We start from the raw sequence: 19,089 nt of genomic DNA on the forward strand, positions 1-19,089 counted from the left end.
TTCAATATTATTGCTCTAGGCTGATGCTAGTGTCACAGGCAAAATGGCTTTACTATTTTAAGTACTATTTTATTATGTAATTGACTCCAGGCACAGGTAACTGGTGGTCTTTGAGTCATCATGATGGAAATTTGCCTTTCTAAACAACAAAGCACAGTGCTTGCTTTTGTTATGAATCTTTTTTTTTTAAATAACTGAGCCCTCTACGACTTTACTACTTAATAAATTGTAGCCACAATTAGGGACTTTCTTGCAGGAACAAAGATGTTCATCTCTGCTTCATTAGAATGTTCTTTAACATGTTGAATTTCAATGTTACCATGTCTTTTCTTGGTAATGTTGTTGCCATGTGACAGGGAAATTTCCAGTAGGAAAGTCATCCCAACCTTAGATTTTCAGGCTTTTCAGCTGTAACTGACATTAAATAAAGGGATACTGTCAAGGTCTAAAGCTTCCTAATCAACCTGCCATTGTGGTGGTGCTAAGTGGCTGGCTTTTAGTTTGTTTTATTCTAGAAAACACTGACTGTACTGAAGGTATGACCTACCACCAGATTAAAAAGCCACCAGAGGAAATGGTTGCATATTGTGTTTATGGATCCACAGGAGGGCGTCATTCCCTCCCACCTCTTCTCTCTGCCAGTTTCTCTCTCCCTGTTGCCAGCTGCCTTCTCAGCTGTATCAAAACTGACATTTGATTATGAAACCCAGAGAGCTGGTCCTCTGAAGACCCAGATTTCTCTCCCTGCAAAAGACAAAAGACCAATTAATTCAGCTCTAAATAAAAAATAGGCTAATACTAGTAATTTAAGCCTCCTTTTAACATTTTGTTTATTTTTTTTACTAGTTACTAATAAAGACTTTGACAGGTATAACCTTTTCTACCTGATGTGAAACATCAAGATAGACATAGAAATAAAAAACCTAACACCCTACTGAATTTCTAACTCTCCCACTGCCACCGTCTGCTAAAAAGCAGGATGGAAGCTCAGTGTACTGGTTCTGAACATGACGAGTCTGGAGGAGTCAGGGTCCGGATGTTGGAGTTGCGCCTGGGCAGTGCCCAGGGCAGGAGTCTGCGGGCTCTGCTGCCGCGGGTGCAGTCTGGTCTCCAGGGTTTAGTGACAGGTGAGGGGCCCAGGCAGGTGTCTCCCAAGAGGTAAAAAACACAACACAGAGACTGGGCTGTGCTCAAAGCAGGCGTCAGAATAAGGAGGAAGTAGGGAGCTCACGCTGGAAATGACAGGGATCTAATCTCTGGGCAATGTAGATAAAATTCTAATCACAAAATAATGAAGCCTTTGCAGGTGCCATTTTCAACCAATTTTAAAAATCAGAAAATGCAGTAGCTGCAACTGTACTTCAGCGTTATTTTATTTTCCTGTCAACGAAATGTTCATTCTTTGGTTACAATTTATGAAATGACACATCTATGATTTATTACAGAGTTTGATTGCAATGCCGTAGCTCCAAATACATTTTTTTGTTGTTGTTGATTAGGGTACTTTTGATGTCAGTTTATTTTGGCTTCCTCTTACTTGTGAGCTAATTACTAAATGTGATTTATCTCAGAGCCTTTTAATGTTGTATTCTTTAGGAGGAGTTTTTTCCATTGCAAACAAGACTAAAGAATGTGTCTTGACACATGTCCAAATTATCATCTGTCTCCTTATTTCAAAATGGATGATTTTAATCGCCATTTTTAGCTTGAGTGATTCGGGGGCCTGCACTCTATTTCAAAGGTGGCTTGGCCTACACTCACTGACCTGGCCTTTTCTTTCATTTCCCAAACTGCTGGTTTCACTAATGCGTCCTTCCTTGGCAAAGCCGTCCAGCAGCTGTGCTTGATTTGCCAACCCAGGTTCAGTAACGTGGTGTTTCATCAGTGATGCCGGACTAAGTATGCTAGGTGGGGCTTCTGTGTCCCCTCTGGTCAGTCGAGGAGTGTGACCTTCTTTGGAAATACGGTCATTACAGGTGTTATTAACGTAAGAATTCAGAGGAGATCTTCTGGGTGTAGGGTGGGCCCAAAAGCCAGTGACTGGTGTCTTTGTAAAAAGAAGAGAGGACACAGTGGCACAGGGAAGAAAGCCATGTGAAGGCACAGGCGGAGACTGCAGTTATCCTGCCACAAGCCGAGGAACTCCAGCAACCTCCTGGACCTGGAAAAGGCAAGTGAGCGTTCTTGCCGAGAGCATTGCAGGGAATGTGGCCCTGCTAAAACCTTGATTTTGGACTTCTGGCTTCCACAACTGACAGAATAAACTTCTGCCGTTTTAAGCCACCAAGTTATGGTAATTTGTTAGAGCAGCCCTAGGTAATTAACACAAGGGGCTTCCTGAAATCAGGCTGTGTGTGGGCTGGCTCCTCCATGCTCCAGGGTGAATCAGCAAGAGCCTGGCGGGGTTCCAGTCCAGGAGGAGGTGGGGCCCTAAGCAGACTGGCAGGGCAGAAACCTGTGGGGATAGAGCGTTAGGACTGGAATCCACTGACTGCGGTGGGGTTCAGAGTGGGGACCTAGGGACAGGAATGAGGCAGACAGAGGAAAACTTTGGAGCGGCATTTGCAGCAAGACAGATCTGTTGCTGTGTTATCTGTGCTGAATGTCCTTTCCTTCAGACAGAGGACAGAGTTGACCCCAGAGCTTTGTAGAGCCGAACCTCAAGGCAGGCATGGTCAGATGGCCTCTTCTTGGGGTGGGGGGCGGAGCGAGGAGGTCAAGCATTTCATTATGTGAAATAGTTGGGTAATTGGAAGTGTCTTTAGTGGATGTCCACTAAAGTATTCAATATTCATGCAGTTGTTTAGCATTCTGTCAATTAAATATGTTTTTAGACATGGCTAGTGGATGAGTTGAATCCAGAATCTCTCCCAGGTGTTCTTGTCAACATGGCTGGGGTAGCCCTGCCTCAGACCCTCACTGCCGTACCCGGAGAGCTGTAATCATTATGAAAATATTACTTCTGTGGCAATGGCCATGCACAGCTTTGTCTTTTCACTTCATTGAAGAGAATGGATAAATATAATTGTATACCTTTAAAGTGTTCAACGTGGTGATTTGGTATCCACATGTACTATGGAAGGATCACCGAGATCAAGATAATCCACACACCCAACACCACGAGTAATTAACTGGTTGTGTGTGTGTTTGTGCTGACAAGCTTAAATATATTCTTACCACCTTTCAAGTGTATGATGCCATATTATTGACTGTGCACAGCATTGTCTTGAGGGCCTTATACATAATAATTCATTTAATTCTCATAATTACTCTACAAGGTGCTGATACTTTTATTCCCTTTTGCAGATGAGGAAGCTAAAGTGAAGAGAAGTTAAGTAACTTGCTCAAGGCCACAAAATTGAATGACTAATTGACTGGTATTAGTAGGTATTACTCACGGTTGTATTAAAAATTGATACAAGGGATGAATTAACTACATGTGGGTCCCTTAGTCCACAGACCAAAAGAGCTTACCACAGCCTTTTAAATGTGTTTCAGAGTTTTGGACAGTAAGCCCTGACTGGGCTCAGAAGGAGAGATTGAACCTTCCTCTTGTATGTAAGGGATAAGAAGAATATGTAATTTATAATTAAGGAATAAATTGCAGAGAGGTTTCCTGGCACTGACTGAGGAGTGATAGGAGGGAGATGGAGATATTTTAATGGCGTATCTTTGTCATTAATATGACAGGGCCCTTGTTGGGTGGGGGCAGCGGTTTGGCTGTGGTTTGGTGTGCTGCATATGACTTCCTTCTTTCAGGCAGTCTGGAGGGCTTTCCTTCAGCAGTGGCGCTCAACACCATCCTGCATGGGTGCATGCACATGAGCAGAAAGTGGCAAATTAAGATGTCCATTTTCTGCCACTGGTGTTTGTTTGTTTTTAGGCTCCTTAAGGAAGTTGAGGCAGGTTGATGATCAATCTTTTAGGCTTAGTAGCTGCATCAAAGATGGACAATTGGCTACAAGGTAACTAGAAACCAGGTGGAATTAAGGCCTGGCTTTCTAAAATTACAGATGTCGTTGACAGTTGGTTCTGGGTGTTGGTTTTATTGCTGACTTTGGCCATGGTTAGGTGGCAACATGCAGAGCCTTTGACCTTCAGATTATGTTTGGAACTAATAGAGTGACTCAGGACCCTCTCTGTCTTCCTGTAACAGTGGACATTGAGGGTTTCTCTGCATGAGAGGTCCTGAAACAGCGTAGCTCTGGGCATATAGAGAGAAGAGATCTGATGTGTGTGCTTGGAGCTAGTGTATGACCACCAGGGAGACAGCAACGAACCATCAGCAGAGTCCTTATTGTGCTCTGGGTGAGAGGCAGCCTCTGTCATCATTCTGTTTGTTCTTGGATCCCTGTGAGGCCCCTAAGGCTGCTTATCTGTGACAGATGCATAATAGTGCCCCCTATAGAGTTGTTCCAAGGATTAAATGAGATATTCTTTTAATTACTTACTGGAATATACTAACCTGGAATATACTAACAACTCTATACATATTAGAATGTTAGCTAATTAGTATGGTTATTATATCTTAAAATACGAGGTCTGTCCCGAAAAAGTCCAGCCATTGTTAATATAACAGAAAGGTTTGCGTGACATCAGTGTAACCTGGCAGCCAAGGAGAGTGCACTGGAATGCGCATTGACATGTGAACAATGATGACTCCACTGTACTGGTCAGTGGAGGTGGTAAACGCTGTTGAGTGAACATGTGTGCTGTGTGGCTGTCACATTCAAAATGACTGAGTGAGTAGAGCAGTGCACCTGCTTCAAATTTTGTGTTAAGCTTGAACATTCCTTTGTGGGAATTATTTGGATGATTCAGAAGGCCACAGCTATGTGCAACTGGTGATTGGCAGCTTCATCACGACAACACGCCTGTTCATGTATTGCATCTGGCACAGTGTTTTTGGGTGAAAAATGAAGACAGGTGAGTCAGCCTCCCTGCAGCCCAGATTTGGCACCCTACAACTTCTGGCTTTTCCCAAAACTAAAATCGCATTTGAAAGGGAAGAGATTTCAGCCTGTCAATGAGACTCAGGAAAATACTATGGGGCAGCCAAAGGCGATTCCAGTGAAAGGTTTTGCAGACTGTTTTGAACAGTGGAACAGACCCTGGGAGAACTGTGAGGTCCCAAGGTACCCACTTTGAAGGGGACTGAGGTGTCATTGCCCTGTGTACAATCTTTTTGTATCTTGTCTCTTCTTCAGTAAATGTTTCTATTTTTCATGTTACATGCTGGATACCTTCTGTACAGACCTCATAGTATTATAATGGTAAGAACGAAAAGTTCCTATCCTTCTAGGAAAAGACTGGTTGTTCTGTGACCATGGTTACCAGTGTCCATCAGAAACTGTTTTATACCTGTTTAAGCTGACCAATAGCAGCAACCGTCTGTGCTTCTGTAGCTGGTGGATCAGTGACAGCAGCCACCACACACTGCCAGTACACACAGTTGTAAAACCAGACAATTGGCTACAGCTTAACTCTAGCATGCACGCTTCTGCAAGTCAGCCAGTCAACCACATTCTCACTCTAGCTTCACTTCTGCATTCACTGTCAGCTAATGCCTAAACATTCCAGCTTCTGGAAGTCTCCCAGGCCCTGAACTTGAAGAGTCTCCAAACCCTATATAAGATAACCTCTCTCTGCTTTGCATGGGGAGAAAGTCTGTTCAACTGCACCTCTTCCTTGCCTAGCAAGCAATATATTCAGCTTTTTGCTCAAATGCTGAGTGGACACCTCTTCCTTCAACAATGGAAATATGTGTAAAGTGCTAAGGGATCAGAAACATGGGGCTATATGGAAAAGTTCACATGAAGGGTGATTTTTGGTCCAAGTTATGCAATGGAAGTTTTAATTTGAGTAGAAAAAAACTGTAGGGTAGGGACAGGTCTTCTGAGGGAACACACTGTGAGTGAAGACATGAGTGATAATGGCAGTTGAAGGGCTGCCACCTAATTTGTCATCCCTGAACTGTAGGGTGTGCACAGGGTGAGGTGATGGAAACTAGCCTGGAATAGTTTATGGGGACTGGATCGCAAGGGCTTTGGATTCCATCCTAGGGAGTTTCCCTGTTCTGGGGCTTCTCAAACATTTTTTGAAGTTTGTAGTCTTAACTGCAGAGGCAACAAAACTTTTACCATAAGAGGGATAAACTCCATAGGAGGGAGTTTCTTTGAAATCTCCCCATAGAGGATATTTGTCATTCTATTTTGGCTGCCCAGCATCTGAACCCTGTTGTTGTGGTTGGAGAATTTCCCACAGCAGGAACAACAGCAGAATCTCTTTGTTTCCACTATACAAGCTGAAAATGCCAACTTTTCCAGCCTCCCTTTCAGCTAGGACACGGCTGCACCCTGGGGTGGGAGTGGACATGGCAACAGAGGGGACGTGGCTGTGTGCGGTGGTTGTGGTGCTGACGCACACTGCGGAATCTGTGGCTTCCTGTCAATCCTAAGATTCACGTATGCCCAACATTTTAATATTGCTGAAATCAGGGTGCTTCTTACAATCAGTGTTGTGATAGAGTTTGATGAGCAGCATTATCTATTTTTTTCCTTAAAAAGTAAAATAATAAGATGCAGAATGTTCAGTTATGGCAGAAGTATCCATATTAGACCAGTTCTGAGCATAAGTTTGGCCTCATGGCCCCATGTCTCCTTCTCCAGAGCTTTGGGTTATTTTGTAAGCTTCCCGATAAATTCATTCTTTGCTTAAATTAGAGTTTGTTTTTAATTGTTTGAAGCTTAGAATCTGACTGGTATATGCATGTCATGTTGTAGAGTAAATACTGTAGTTTATTAGTATATTTGTTTGAATAGAAAACGTTTCTCCCCCTAAGTCTTTTTTTTAATTCTCACCCAAGGGATGATACTCCAACCAACTGAGCCACCCATTCAGCCCCCTCCCCCTGCCACCAAATCTTCACTTAAATTTGTGTCACTGATCTTACAGTGTAGAAGGAAACATCCTTTCTAGATAGAGACCCATTTTGAAGCAAAAACTTTACATATTTTATTTGTGGCTGAAGAGTCTGATAAAAGACTTAGAGTTAAACAGTCCTAACCACTGTTTAATTGGGAAATTAGACACAGAGGTTGTGGAGTCTTTAATAAGAGAAGATGTGGCCTCTGGAGAAGGTCCTGGTTTGCGCTAACATTGTAGAAGGAGATGTTTGAAGAGGGAGCTACTATTATGCACTTTGTGAATTTCTCCAAAGTCTAGTTCTGGGGTGTTACCAAGAGTACCTAACATCAAAGACTTGGCTTTAACTACTGTTAGAATAGAATAGATAAGAAGTTATAAAGCAAGAGAATGTTAGACATTCATGAGATACTACTATTTTTAATCTTTAAATATCTTAGAATAATTTTTTATCAGGATTTACTTTCTTAGTGCTGTTAATTTATTTTTAATAAAAAATAGATCATATAATCATAGTATTTTATTTTCCAACTCCAGTTATACAATACTTTTTAAAGTAAGTTTTTAAATTACATTTTATTGATTATGCTATTACAGTTGTCCTGACTTTCCCCCATTTCCCCCTTCTGTCCCATCCCACCCACTCCTTCAGGAAATTTGCCCACCTTTGTTCATGCCCACAGGTCATGCTTGTAAGTTCTTTGGCTACTGTACTTTACATCCGCATGGCTATTCCGTGACTAGCTATTTGTACTTCTCAATCTCCTCACCTCTCACCCCATTGTCCCACATCTGGCTCCCATCTTTTTCTTTAACCTTTAGAATTTTAATTCATTTTAATTATGATGTATGTTAGAATGGGCATCTTTGTGTCCATCTTGTTTGGGACCCTCTGTGCTTCCTGGACTTGCATGTCTATTTCCCTCACCAAATTAGGGAAGTTTCCTTTCATTAATTTTTCAAATAGATTTCCAATTTCTTGCTCTTTCTCTTTTCCTTCTGGCACCCCTATGAAGTAAATGTTGGATTGCTTAAATTGTCCCATAGGCTGCTTACACTGTCCTCACATTTTTGGATTCTCTTTTTTTCTTGTTGTTCTAATTGGTTGATTTTTTTCTTCCTTATGTAACAAATCATTGATTTGATTCTCAGCTTCATCCACTTTACTCTTATTTCCCTGTAAATTATCCTTTATTTCAATTAGTGTATCCTTTGTTTCTGGTTGGATCTTTTTTATGCTGTTGAGGTCCTCACTAAGTTCCTTGAGCATCCTTATAACCAATGTTTTGAATTCTGCATCTGATAGATTGCTTATCTCCATTCCATTTAGCTCTTTTACTGGAGTTTTGATCTGTTCTTTCCTTTGGGCTATGTTTCTTTGTCTCCTCATTTTGGCAGCCTCCCTGTGTTTGTTTCTATATATTAGGTAGAGCATCTTTGACTCTATGTTTTGGTAGTGTGGCCTAATGTAGTAGGTGTCCTATAGGGTCCAGTGGCACAACCTCCTCTATCACCGAAGTGGGGTATTCAAGGTACACCCTTCGTGTCGGCTTGGTACACCCTACTCTTATAGTTGAGCTTCGGTTGCTGTTGGCAGATGAATGGGAGGGATTTACCCAGACCAGTCAGCTGCAACAATTGGCTGTGACCACTTAACTACCACCCCGTGCCCTCCATAGAGGATCAACAATTCAGGTGCAGGGTGGTGGTGCTCCAACTGGTCTGTAGCTGTTCATTGGGTGCACTGGCCCTGGGTTTTCCCAGGTGATGCAAGTCAAGATCAGCCCCCAACATGTGTTTTGCCTGGGGCCAATCCACCTGAGTTATAAAGCAACCTGAGATGGCTGTTACTTGTGCTGGGCTTGGAGATTTCCAGGTGAAGCCAAGCCTTGAATCTAGGCTGCTAGTTCCAGGCCTGGGGCTCACCGAGGCCAACTGTGGCTTATTTGAGAGGATTTAGAAGTTGTGAGGCACGAGCCAAGATGAGCCATTCATATAAAAAAGCAGCTTGGGTGGACCTATAAGTTAGGTGAGGTGGAGTCTTTGAGGATCTCCAAGGTGGGTCAAACACTGTTAGCCAAGTTAATGGAATCTTAGATATGGCCTCAGTCTTCTGGTTCTGTGGGGAAAGGCCTAGAAAAGGGACAATGGCCTCTGCTCATCTTGATGCCAGATACCTCAGCCTCCCCCTGCATGTCCCTGGTGCCCCTCAAGCCACCATGCCAGTGCCAGAGCTCAGAGGGAGTGAGTCTGAGTAGGTGAGTCCATGTGTGGGTTCTTTAAGAGGAACTGCTTGGGGGTCCAGAAGTTTCTTTCACTGACTCATTCCCTACTGGTTTTTGCAGTCAGATATTGTGGAGACTTATCTTCCTGACACTGGAAGCTTAGGCTGGGAGGTCTGTTGTGGGGTTGGGGCTCCTTACTCCCAAGCTAGCTATGCTTCCTGAATTTTTATCCACCACACATGGATATGTGACCAGCCTGTTCCCCATGTGTGCCCCTCCTAGCAGTCTAAATGGATATGGTTTCTTTAATTTTATTGTTTTCAGACTTCCATTCAACTTTATGTCTGTCTATTCTGTCAGAACAATCACCTGAGTGATAATTGTTCTGTATTGTATTTGTAATTTTGTTGTGGTTGTGCAAAGAGGGGAGCCATGCCTGCCTATATGCCATCTTGACTGGAAGTCTTTGAAATAAGGTTATTCCAACTCCAGTCATAAAATACTTTTTGAATAAGTTTCTGTGAACTTAAAATTTATGTAGGCATTTCTGGTTTCCCTTTGTCCTTACACTGTCTTCCATAACCTCTCTCAAAAGAAAAGAACCCCACAAAATCAGAACCATGTACTTTGAAGATGAGAGAGATTTGATGATTCTACAAAGTCTTTAAAAGGAAAATATTAGAATGACATAATTCTCTTGTATGTTAACTGTCACACATGGTGAGAATACTTAGACTTTCCATAAAGTCCTCAATGACTGGTTCAATAGAATGAATGACACATGTCCCTTGTTACTGCAGGAACATGTTTACAGCCCAGTGATGAAAGCTACAAAACACCCTTGTCTAATGCTGCATTTTGTTTAGTACTTGGATGGAATTCATTGTTCCGTAGGAAGACCTAAAGCTTTCATTTGTTCACAATTGTAAGAAAAGGTCTGGGTTGAGTTTTATATGACCACCTATATAAAATTGTTAGAGATAATAACAATGTAGAGAGGAGAAGCACTTAAAGCTCCAATTCTTTCCAAGTACTTAGATGCCCTCATTTAAGAAACATACTTGGTAAGTTATGCTCATGGATGGGAAAGCAGTTTGAAAAGTTTACATATTGCAAATGCAAGCTGCTGTTAGTATTTAACAGTTTCTTATTAAGTCAGTAAAACAGCTGTTCAGGGCCCTTCCCCAGGCCAAACTAGCTTAGCCTCATTTCTGTTACAGAAATGAGCATGCAAGCAATGAGAAACTGCATTTCAGTTAAAATATATTGTGGTTCCTACTTTCTAGAAATTCAAAGTGGATTTTTTAAAAAATTAGTCCCAGTCTTAAGAGTTTTTATGTTGTGGAAGTGTGTGTGTGTGTGTGTGTGTGTGTGTGTGCATGTGTGTGGTTAGCTTTCTCAAATCCACAGAAGACAGCTCCTCAGAATCAGACACCGGTGCTCAGTGGGGGGGGGCGGGTTATGACTGACTGAGTGAATGAACAAATATTTGCAGGGAGCTGAAGCACTTTGAGAGAGTTAAAAAATGCAAGACAAAGACATCTCCCCCTTGGAGTGCTTACCTTTTAATTTGAGGGACTTTAGCCAAAAACACAGATTCTGTGCATACTGCAAAACAAGCCTATGCAGGATTGAACACAAGCAATGTGAGGAGAGTCCAGAGAAGAGAGACAGGACTGTTTTTTTTTTTTTTGTGGCCTCAAGTCATTAGAGGGGATGAGATTTGAGGGGGACCACCTGGGATCCATGGTATATGGTAAATATGGTGTGGACTGTGTGTGTTTTTTTTAAATATTTAATTAATTGATTTATTTATTTAAGAGAGGGGAACAGAAGGGGAAAGAGAGGGAGAGAAACATCAATGTGTGGTTGCCTCTCACACACCTCCTACTGGGTACCTTGCCTGCAACCCAGGCACATGCCCTAGACTGGGAATCAAACTGGCAACCCTTTGGTTCACAGGCTGACTGACACTCAGTGTGCTGATCCACACCAGCCGGGGCACGCATGTTTGAATTCTCCCAAAGTTCATATGTTGAAACCCTAATCCCCAATGTGATGGTGTTTTGAGATGGGGTCTTTGGGAGATGGGTCAGTGCTCTTGAAAGAAGAGCCAGGAGAGTCTGCTTCCTCTTTCCCTACTGTAGGGTGAGAAGGCATACATACATCTGCAAGCCAGTGTGAGGGCCCTCGCTGGGAACTGAATTGGTTGGCCCCTTGTTCTGACTTCTCAGCAGCCAGAACTGTGAGAAATAAATTTGTTTTGTTTAAGCCACTCAGTCTATGATATTTGTGTTACAGCAGCCTGAACTGACTAAGATAGGATATAAATAAGATGGGAGTAGGGCAGGCCTCCCTGAAATGAGGGAATTGTACTGAGAGAGCAGTGGGTATGAGTTGAGTGGAGATACAGGTGCAAAGGGACCTCCTCAGAGGATATTTGCATCCTGCGGTGCTCTTACTCTTATTGATTTGATCATCCATTAGTATAGAGGGAAGGAAAAGGGGAGGAATCAGTTTTGACTAGCAGAAACCCTCAACTTGCTTCTTCTTCTCCTCCTCTTCCTTTTTCTTTTTTTGTTTTCCTGAGTAATAATCTGTTTTGCTTGCCACTATAGCCCTACAGCTAGAAGTATCCCTGGTGCTGCAGAAACTATTCGGTAAATATTTTAATAAGTTACCACCGGGGAACAACAGAGTTTGTTAATATCTAGAATTGGAAGGCCCCTGTTGCCCACTGCTCACTGAGTGTGCAGCGTTCTCTGAGTTGGAGGATCTCTAATTCTCCTTGTGCCTTACATTAGTGGAGAAGCTCGAGGAGCTGGGGTAACTGTTGTAATGGTAATTTTGAATTTTTCTTATGACTGTCTTGGGAATAGAAGAATGATTTGATTCTTGCTAAGCTAAATAAAATAAACAAGGGAACTTGTGAAATGAAACAATGAAGGGTATTTGAAAGCAAAGAATAACAGACAGTTTAATAATTTCAGAAAATAGCATGGTAGAGATTCCATAGCAACAGGCTCTTTACTTTCTCAGTGAAATGAGTAATAAAAGGTGGCTTTCCTGGGAAGGCAATGTCCTACAGTATCAATAAGTGGTATTTAAAGTGGCCTGAATCTCAATTCAAAGGGAGATGATTTAAAATATACATAAATATTTAATTTATATTAAAATCACAGAAATTAGCACTTCTGATTTTTAAAATTGTAGTGATCTTTTTGCAGTCAAAACAAGTCACTAGCTTCAGAAATAGGCTCGACAGGCAGTCTGGCCCAGAAGGGAGTACAGACTTGACGAAGATGCCATTTTGCGTTCCCTTCTTGTCTCTGGGCTGTGGATCGGACCAAGCAGTAGCAAGAAGGCTTCAGCTTGTGTTGCCGTATTTATAGGTGCTGACTCCTTGCTGCAGTTGTCCCATTTGGTCATGATTTTTGAGTCCTTGCTGAAAATTATATATCTTTGTCCTTTTTTAGTGTTTTTATTTTTTTAATTGAATTTATTGGGGTGACATTGGTCAGTAAACTTACATAGGTTTCAGGTGTACAATTCTGTAATACACCGCCTGTATATTGTGCTGTGTGTTTCCCATCCCGAGTCAAGTCTCCTTCCATCGCCACTTGTCCCCCCTTTACCCTCATCTATGTCCCCCCATACCCCACCTTTCCCTCTGGCTGTCACCATCCTGTTGTCAGTCAATGAGAGCTTTTATTTTTGCTTAATACCTTTACCTTTCTGCATAAGTAAAATTATGTATCTTCACTAAAATTTAACATTAGCAAACTGTAAGAAACTGGCACCTATTTTACAGAACACCATTTATAACATCTTCAGTCAGAAATCGTATAGTTGAATGAGTACATTTATACAATATTTAATATTTCTTTTATTCTTTTACCCTAAGTTAACATCCTTCATCATTCTCAAGTAAGACATAAGAAGGGCCAGGCAATAAGCTTCCTCTGAATTTTCTTCCCAGCTCTCTCTCTTGGCCTCCTTTGCAATCTCCTTTCTTTCTGCCTGGCTCTTAAATATTTTTAAAATAAAGTGTTCCTGGTTTAAATTATGTAAACAATACATACCCATTAAACAATTCAAGTAGTAGACTGGTTTAAAAATGAACATGTCCTATGAAAAATAAGTTCACAGCTACACACACGTACACACAGACATGCACATATCTGGTCTTCCCTTTCACCCCTCTGCATAGGTTCATACTATATGTACTATGTTGCAGCTTGATTTTTAAGTTAACAATATGTCATCAGTCCACAAATATTGGCATTTCTCAGCATTCTCTTCCAGGTTTGCTCTTCTCTCTCTGCCCTCTCTGAATGGTGAGACACCACTTGCAGTTTTAGTTGCCCTCATGCTCATTCCCACACATCCCCAGCCCTGGCCTGGTGCTGAGACCCCAGATCACCGGTTTATCATTCCCTACTTGGATGCCTTGGGGCACTCATGCCCACCTCTCCCCAGATACTCTTTCTCTTCTTGTCTCTGTCTCAGGGGGCAGCAATGTTATTCATCCCCTTTTCCCAGCTAGAAAGTTGGTTCATCCTAAGTTCATGTTCCCATTCAACCACATGGTGCCAATCACCAGGTCTACTGTTTCCACCTCTTTAATATCTCTTAAACCAATCAGGTTTTCTCCATTGCAGCACCTCTGCAATGCCAATTGACCCTTGCTTGGGGACCTCTAATTATCTAACTACCTTCCCTCCTTTTACTTCCCTCCTTGCCTTCTAATTTAATTGCCTCAGAGGCCCCCGATGATCTTCTCCTGAGCAAATCTAAATATGTCTTATAATCAGTGACTTGCTGTTGCCTTCAGAATAAAGCTCAGACTTTCAAAAACTTACAGGGTTTCTATGATCTGGCCTGTGCCTGGCCTGACTCGTTGGCCACCATCCCCAACTATGTTTGACTCCAACCCAAACATAGTCAACCACTGTGAGTTCCTTACCCATGCCATGTTCTCACTTAAACACGTTTGCCTTGGTACATTCTGTCTCCTCATCTCTCTGCATCATCATTTTGGCCACTTCAGTGATGTTTCTCCTACCAGCTGAGGTAGGTGTCATTCCTATTCATTCCTGGAGCATCCCACACTTAGCTTTTTCCTGTTGTAGCATTGATCATTCTATATTGCAATTGCCTATGTTTGGTCTGTATCACCCCCAGCCCCTCACTAGCACTGCCACAATTGCCACTACTAGAGTGTGAGCTCCCTGAGGGCAGGTACTAGGAAGAGCATAGAATGTAGCACCTGATAGGAACCACATGTTTGAATGATGAATGACTGTAGTCCGAAACCCAAAAAGCTGAAGGCTTGATCCAGAATCTCCCGAGTTAAATTGGTTAAGTCAGAATCTCCATGTGCCTTGAGGGATCAGGCTGGTTCAAAGGGCAGGGTAAACACTTTTCAGGGCCTGAGCATGGCAGTTTGGGATACCATTGCTCTAGCAGGGGTGTCAAACTCATTTTCACGGGGGGCCACATCAGCCTCGAGGTCGCCTTCAAAGGGCCGAATATCATTTTAGGACTGTGTAAATGTAACTACTCCTTAACAGTTAAGTGAGAGTTGGGTGCTGCTGCCAGGTGCAAACAAGATGCCAGGCCAGATAAAACAAGGTGGAGGGCCGGATGCTGCCCATGGGACTTGTGTTTGCCACCTGTGCTTTAGGGGGTAGAGCAAAGTAATCATAATTTGTCTTCCTTCTGCTTTCCTTTGAGCTTTGTCCTGTTTGGAGTCTTCTGTAGACTCAGCAACACATTACAACTCAAGTGAGTAGGAGAGCTATAGGCTTGTACAAGTACTGAGTCCTCAATGGAGCAGAAGCAGAAATGTGAGAATTCTTGGAGTGAGGGACTTAGATATTATGTTGTCACAACACCCAGGGCGGCTAATCTTGCCTCTCGCACAGCTGGTTAATCCTTCCACTCCCCACCTGCGTTCAACCGCCAGTTAGTGCAGGCTTCTGAAAGGAAGACCTTTGTTTGTGAGTCTCACTTTGGAGTCTCTGTGTCCTTTATCCACATGCTATAGAGAAGAAAAAAAATAAGTACCATTGAGAACCCACATGTCTTGTGACATCTTTTTAGAAAATTTATTCATCAATTTTAGGGAAAGAGGGAGGGAGAGAGAGTAACATGGATTTGTCGTTCCACTTACTTGTGCATTCATTGGTTAATTCTTGTATGTGCCCTGACTGGGGATTGAACTCACGGCTTTGGCACATCAAGGCAGTGCTCTGACCAACTGACGTAGCCAGCCAGTCAGGGCTCACCAGTTGTTACTTTTTGTTAAGTGTGACTGTGTTCATGCTGATTTGCATAGGATACTTCTCAGCTCTATAGTGATAAAGTTAATTTGTATATCAGGACCCAGAAAATAGAGGCAGCCCCATGGGCCCAGCCCACATCGCCAGTTGAAACCCAAGTCAGCCTGTGCTTACTGCAAACACCTGTCAAGGGAATTTAACATACACCAATCACAACCCTCCAACTCAGCTTCAGCTGGTTTCCCTTACCATAGAGAATAGGACCCACTAGCCTTACAAGGAAGTCCCTGGCCACCCAGCCAATCAGGCCTATTTCTGTGTCACCACTTCTAAATAAAACTCACTCTTGCCCAATATCCCTTGGGAGGAGCGCTCTACTGCTTGTGTGGGCCCGCACTCCCCCAGTCCATGGATTATTTTCCCTTGAAAAAGGACATCAAACTCGTTACTAAATTGTTTCAGTTTTGTCATTTGACCATTTGGCAATGACATGAGCCCCAGAGACAGCTGCTGAGGATTCCGGGGACGGCTTCTAGATGCAGGTGAAGGTGCCAGTGGAGCCTTTTGGTTCGCTGCCTCTGTGGCCGCCTCCGGGATCTCTGGTAAGCTTCTCTTGGATGGAGCTCCACTTGTTTTTTGTCTGAGCTCTTCGAGTTTGTTTGTTCCAATCCTTTTGAGTGGAACATTGGGGTGTGAGAGACTCCCGATTTTTCACAGTGTGGAAATTGAAGTGTGAGAGACTCCAGAAATCCCCAAATCCCTCAGGAAGGGCACTCCACTGTACTTCCTCCAATCCATGGATTGAATTCTCTTGAATAAAGGGCATCAAACTCTGCTAAACTTTTAGTTTTGCCATTTGATGATAGTAAACTTGGGATATTGAAACATAGTGCAAAGAAATCTGAACTTGGATTTTAAGATTGGGAGTTAGGATCTGGCTTCTCCAGCTACTTGAGGGATACAGTGTAGTCCTATTTTATGCAATTTTGAATTAAATATTGACTATTAAATATTGACTATAAAGTATTAAATTTCTCAATGCAAACAATTTGAAATAATGCAGTCCCTTCATAAGACTTGCAAAATTTCTAAGCTCTTCAGGTTTGCTGAATAATAAGCTGTTTATTTTATTGAAATATTTCCACTTTAGCAAGTGGAAAGAAATACCCAATATCTTCTGTCATGGAAACGATCTTAAAATACATAAATTTCAGTCAGATTTTGCAGGGTCTTCAGGAAGGCATTTCTTGCATAAAAAACAGTCTCTTTGGCCTAGGTAAGTCCACTGTCTTGTCTTCACTTGTTGATGCTCACGGGGGAAAACTGGTAAAGAGGAAAATCTACCTTATAATTTTACAAGAGGAAATAATAGGTTGAAGGTGCCTGGTTTAGTGCCTGATATTGATCGGGCAGTCAGTGAATGTTATTTGATTTGGAATGTGGAAAAGATAAACACCACAATTTGAATGTCTATTTTCCACTAGAAATGCGTACAACTGTAGGCAGTAAGTAAATTGGGGGATCTCTCAGTATCACAGATAAGGAAATAGGATCATAGGAGATACTATTTGTGGATATGTGTGGATTTTATTTCTGTGTTGAAATAGTGACTTAAGGTAGGCAGGCAGCATTTGAAAAATAGATCTGAAGAAACATTTCTCTTGGTTTCCTTTTCTTAAAGGACCAGAACATTTTAAATATAGGCATTACTTGTTACATTGTGCTTCGCAGATGTTGCACCATTTTTGCAAATTGAAGGCAGGACCTTCCACCAGCAAACAGGTTATGAATTGCTTTATTGCAATGGTTTGGAACTGAACCTGCAATATTTCAAGGTATGTCTGTAATAATCAGACACACAATTTTAAAAGGAAATTTAACTCAGCTTTCCCAGGGCCTCCTTTCTTATGATTATTAAATGAATGTGATAAACCAATAGTTATTTTAATGAGGGGTAAAGGCCTTCAAGATTTCCAAATTCAAAAGGACTTTCAGTCACTTTTACAGACATGCAGGTTTAAGGTGAAAAGAGCACTAGGGTGATATAGGAATGAATAGATTTATAAACTTGCCTTCGTTTGTTCTGAGAGCTGCATATATATGCTTTTCTAAACTATGGAGACATCAGATGCATTAATCATGTAGTAATTGAAGCTCTTTGAAAGAAACATGCTCTCATAAATGCAAGGTGTTGTTATTAGTGGAGTGATTAGTTATAAAACTATTTAATTAAAAATTTAAGTCAGCAGTTGAAGAAAAGATTTTATCAGTTTTGGAATAAAATGAACACAGATAAGGCTCAAGGTAAGATGAAAAAAGTTAATGTTTTGGCTTAAACCACATTTTGGAAGAAAGATTTTAAGGATGCATTTGTCCTTGAGGCCCATTCTGACTTGGGCAAGCTAGAGAAGATGGTCAAGAACTGGGATTAAGATGGAAAATTATTTTCTTTCTCTGGGTCTTGCATTTGTATAGATTGGGGAACTTAAAAGAACCTGAAGGCAGTGGCCACACAGTTGCATCAAAACTAGATTCTCTCAAATTCTACAAGAGACAGCTGAACTCACTGAAATCCTAACAAGGACAAAATATATTTCACCATTTCTGCTCAGGGGCAAATTTTTCCTTAACTCTGCTGGGGATTTTGAGCTTCTCAACATGACAGACAGACAGCTTCTCTCTCTTCATCACGTATACTATCCTAGCCTCTGCTTATGAGTCAAACAATAACCCAATAACATTTGTTTTGTGGACAGCTTTCTTATGAAATATCTCCAAGCTTAGTCAGTTTGATTGCTCCTGTGTATAGCAGGGAAGCAACAAATCACTGAGGCTGAGCTTGGGGCCTATAGGAACTGAGGCAAAGGGTAAAGGAGGATGGCTGGGAGCAGGGGAAGATGTAGGATGACTTCTCTTACAGGCACCCACCCGGCCAGGTGGCAGGAAGAGAGGGTCTTGGCTTCTCCTTTCCTAGTTCCCCTTGATCAGCTGGGGATAAATGCATTAACACAGAAGTAAGCGAGTTTGAGTCTTCCCCTTATACTTTAGTCTCTGTCAAACAAAGGACTTTAAAAGTCTTATTCACTGTATAACCCCCTTCACTATCTACAACCTTGGTATGTTATAGATGACTTTTTTAAGGTAAAAATATATCTTAATTATTTCAAGATAAACACTCTGCTTTAATGTTCTAGAATTTTTGATGAGCTGCGTGTTACAGCAGATTCTGAACAAAGATGTAATGAAGCTTAAATGGGCAAAGGTAATCAAATATTTTCTTTATATCTTGTCCAGATGTGTCACCTTGGGGTGGGGGGTAGGGGGGATATGTTAACTCTCACTCGTCTGCAAGTACACTGTGTACCGCAAGGACTTTCTTTGGCAGTCCTAGTTCACCTGGTCCCTGGCCAGGGGGCGGAGCCCAACTAGAGCAGAGACGTGAGCTCACCAAGAGGGAGGGCCCTGCTTTCTCAGGTGTCTGCCTAAATCACTGTTACAGAAACAGATAAATATGATTATTATTGTTCTCCTTTTGTATTTTTCCTTTATATCCTTATAAATGTAACTGGCAACCCAATACCCTTGAAAGCTACTGTTCTATTAATTCAGTAAGTATGGTATTCCCTTACTGTTTGCCTTCTTTCTTTGAGGGAAAG

The 19,089-nt window shown here is 41.9% G+C and overlaps 1 protein-coding gene across 10 annotated transcripts in view; it reads left to right on the top strand.

The window, feature by feature from the left end:
- The window catches only part of FAM13C (family with sequence similarity 13 member C), a 126,985-nt gene that overhangs the window by 25,140 nt on the left and 82,756 nt on the right, over nucleotides 1-19,089 (top strand). For 2 of the 10 annotated variants that reach the window (XM_036026929.1, XM_036026930.1), the window contains exons 1-2: nucleotides 16,042-16,709; nucleotides 18,628-18,695. The exons of 5 other annotated variants lie outside the window; for them this stretch is intronic. In XM_036026929.1, coding sequence (XP_035882822.1) covers nucleotides 16,616-16,709; nucleotides 18,628-18,695 — 162 coding nt within the window. In that variant the 5' untranslated portion in view covers nucleotides 16,042-16,615. 3 more of the 10 variants (XM_036026933.1, XM_036026931.1, XM_036026932.1) reach the window with 3 other exon arrangements.

The sequence above is a fragment of the Phyllostomus discolor genome, chromosome 5 (assembly GCF_004126475.2).
Source record: "Phyllostomus discolor isolate MPI-MPIP mPhyDis1 chromosome 5, mPhyDis1.pri.v3, whole genome shotgun sequence".
NCBI classification, from domain to species: Eukaryota; Metazoa; Chordata; class Mammalia; order Chiroptera; family Phyllostomidae; genus Phyllostomus; species Phyllostomus discolor.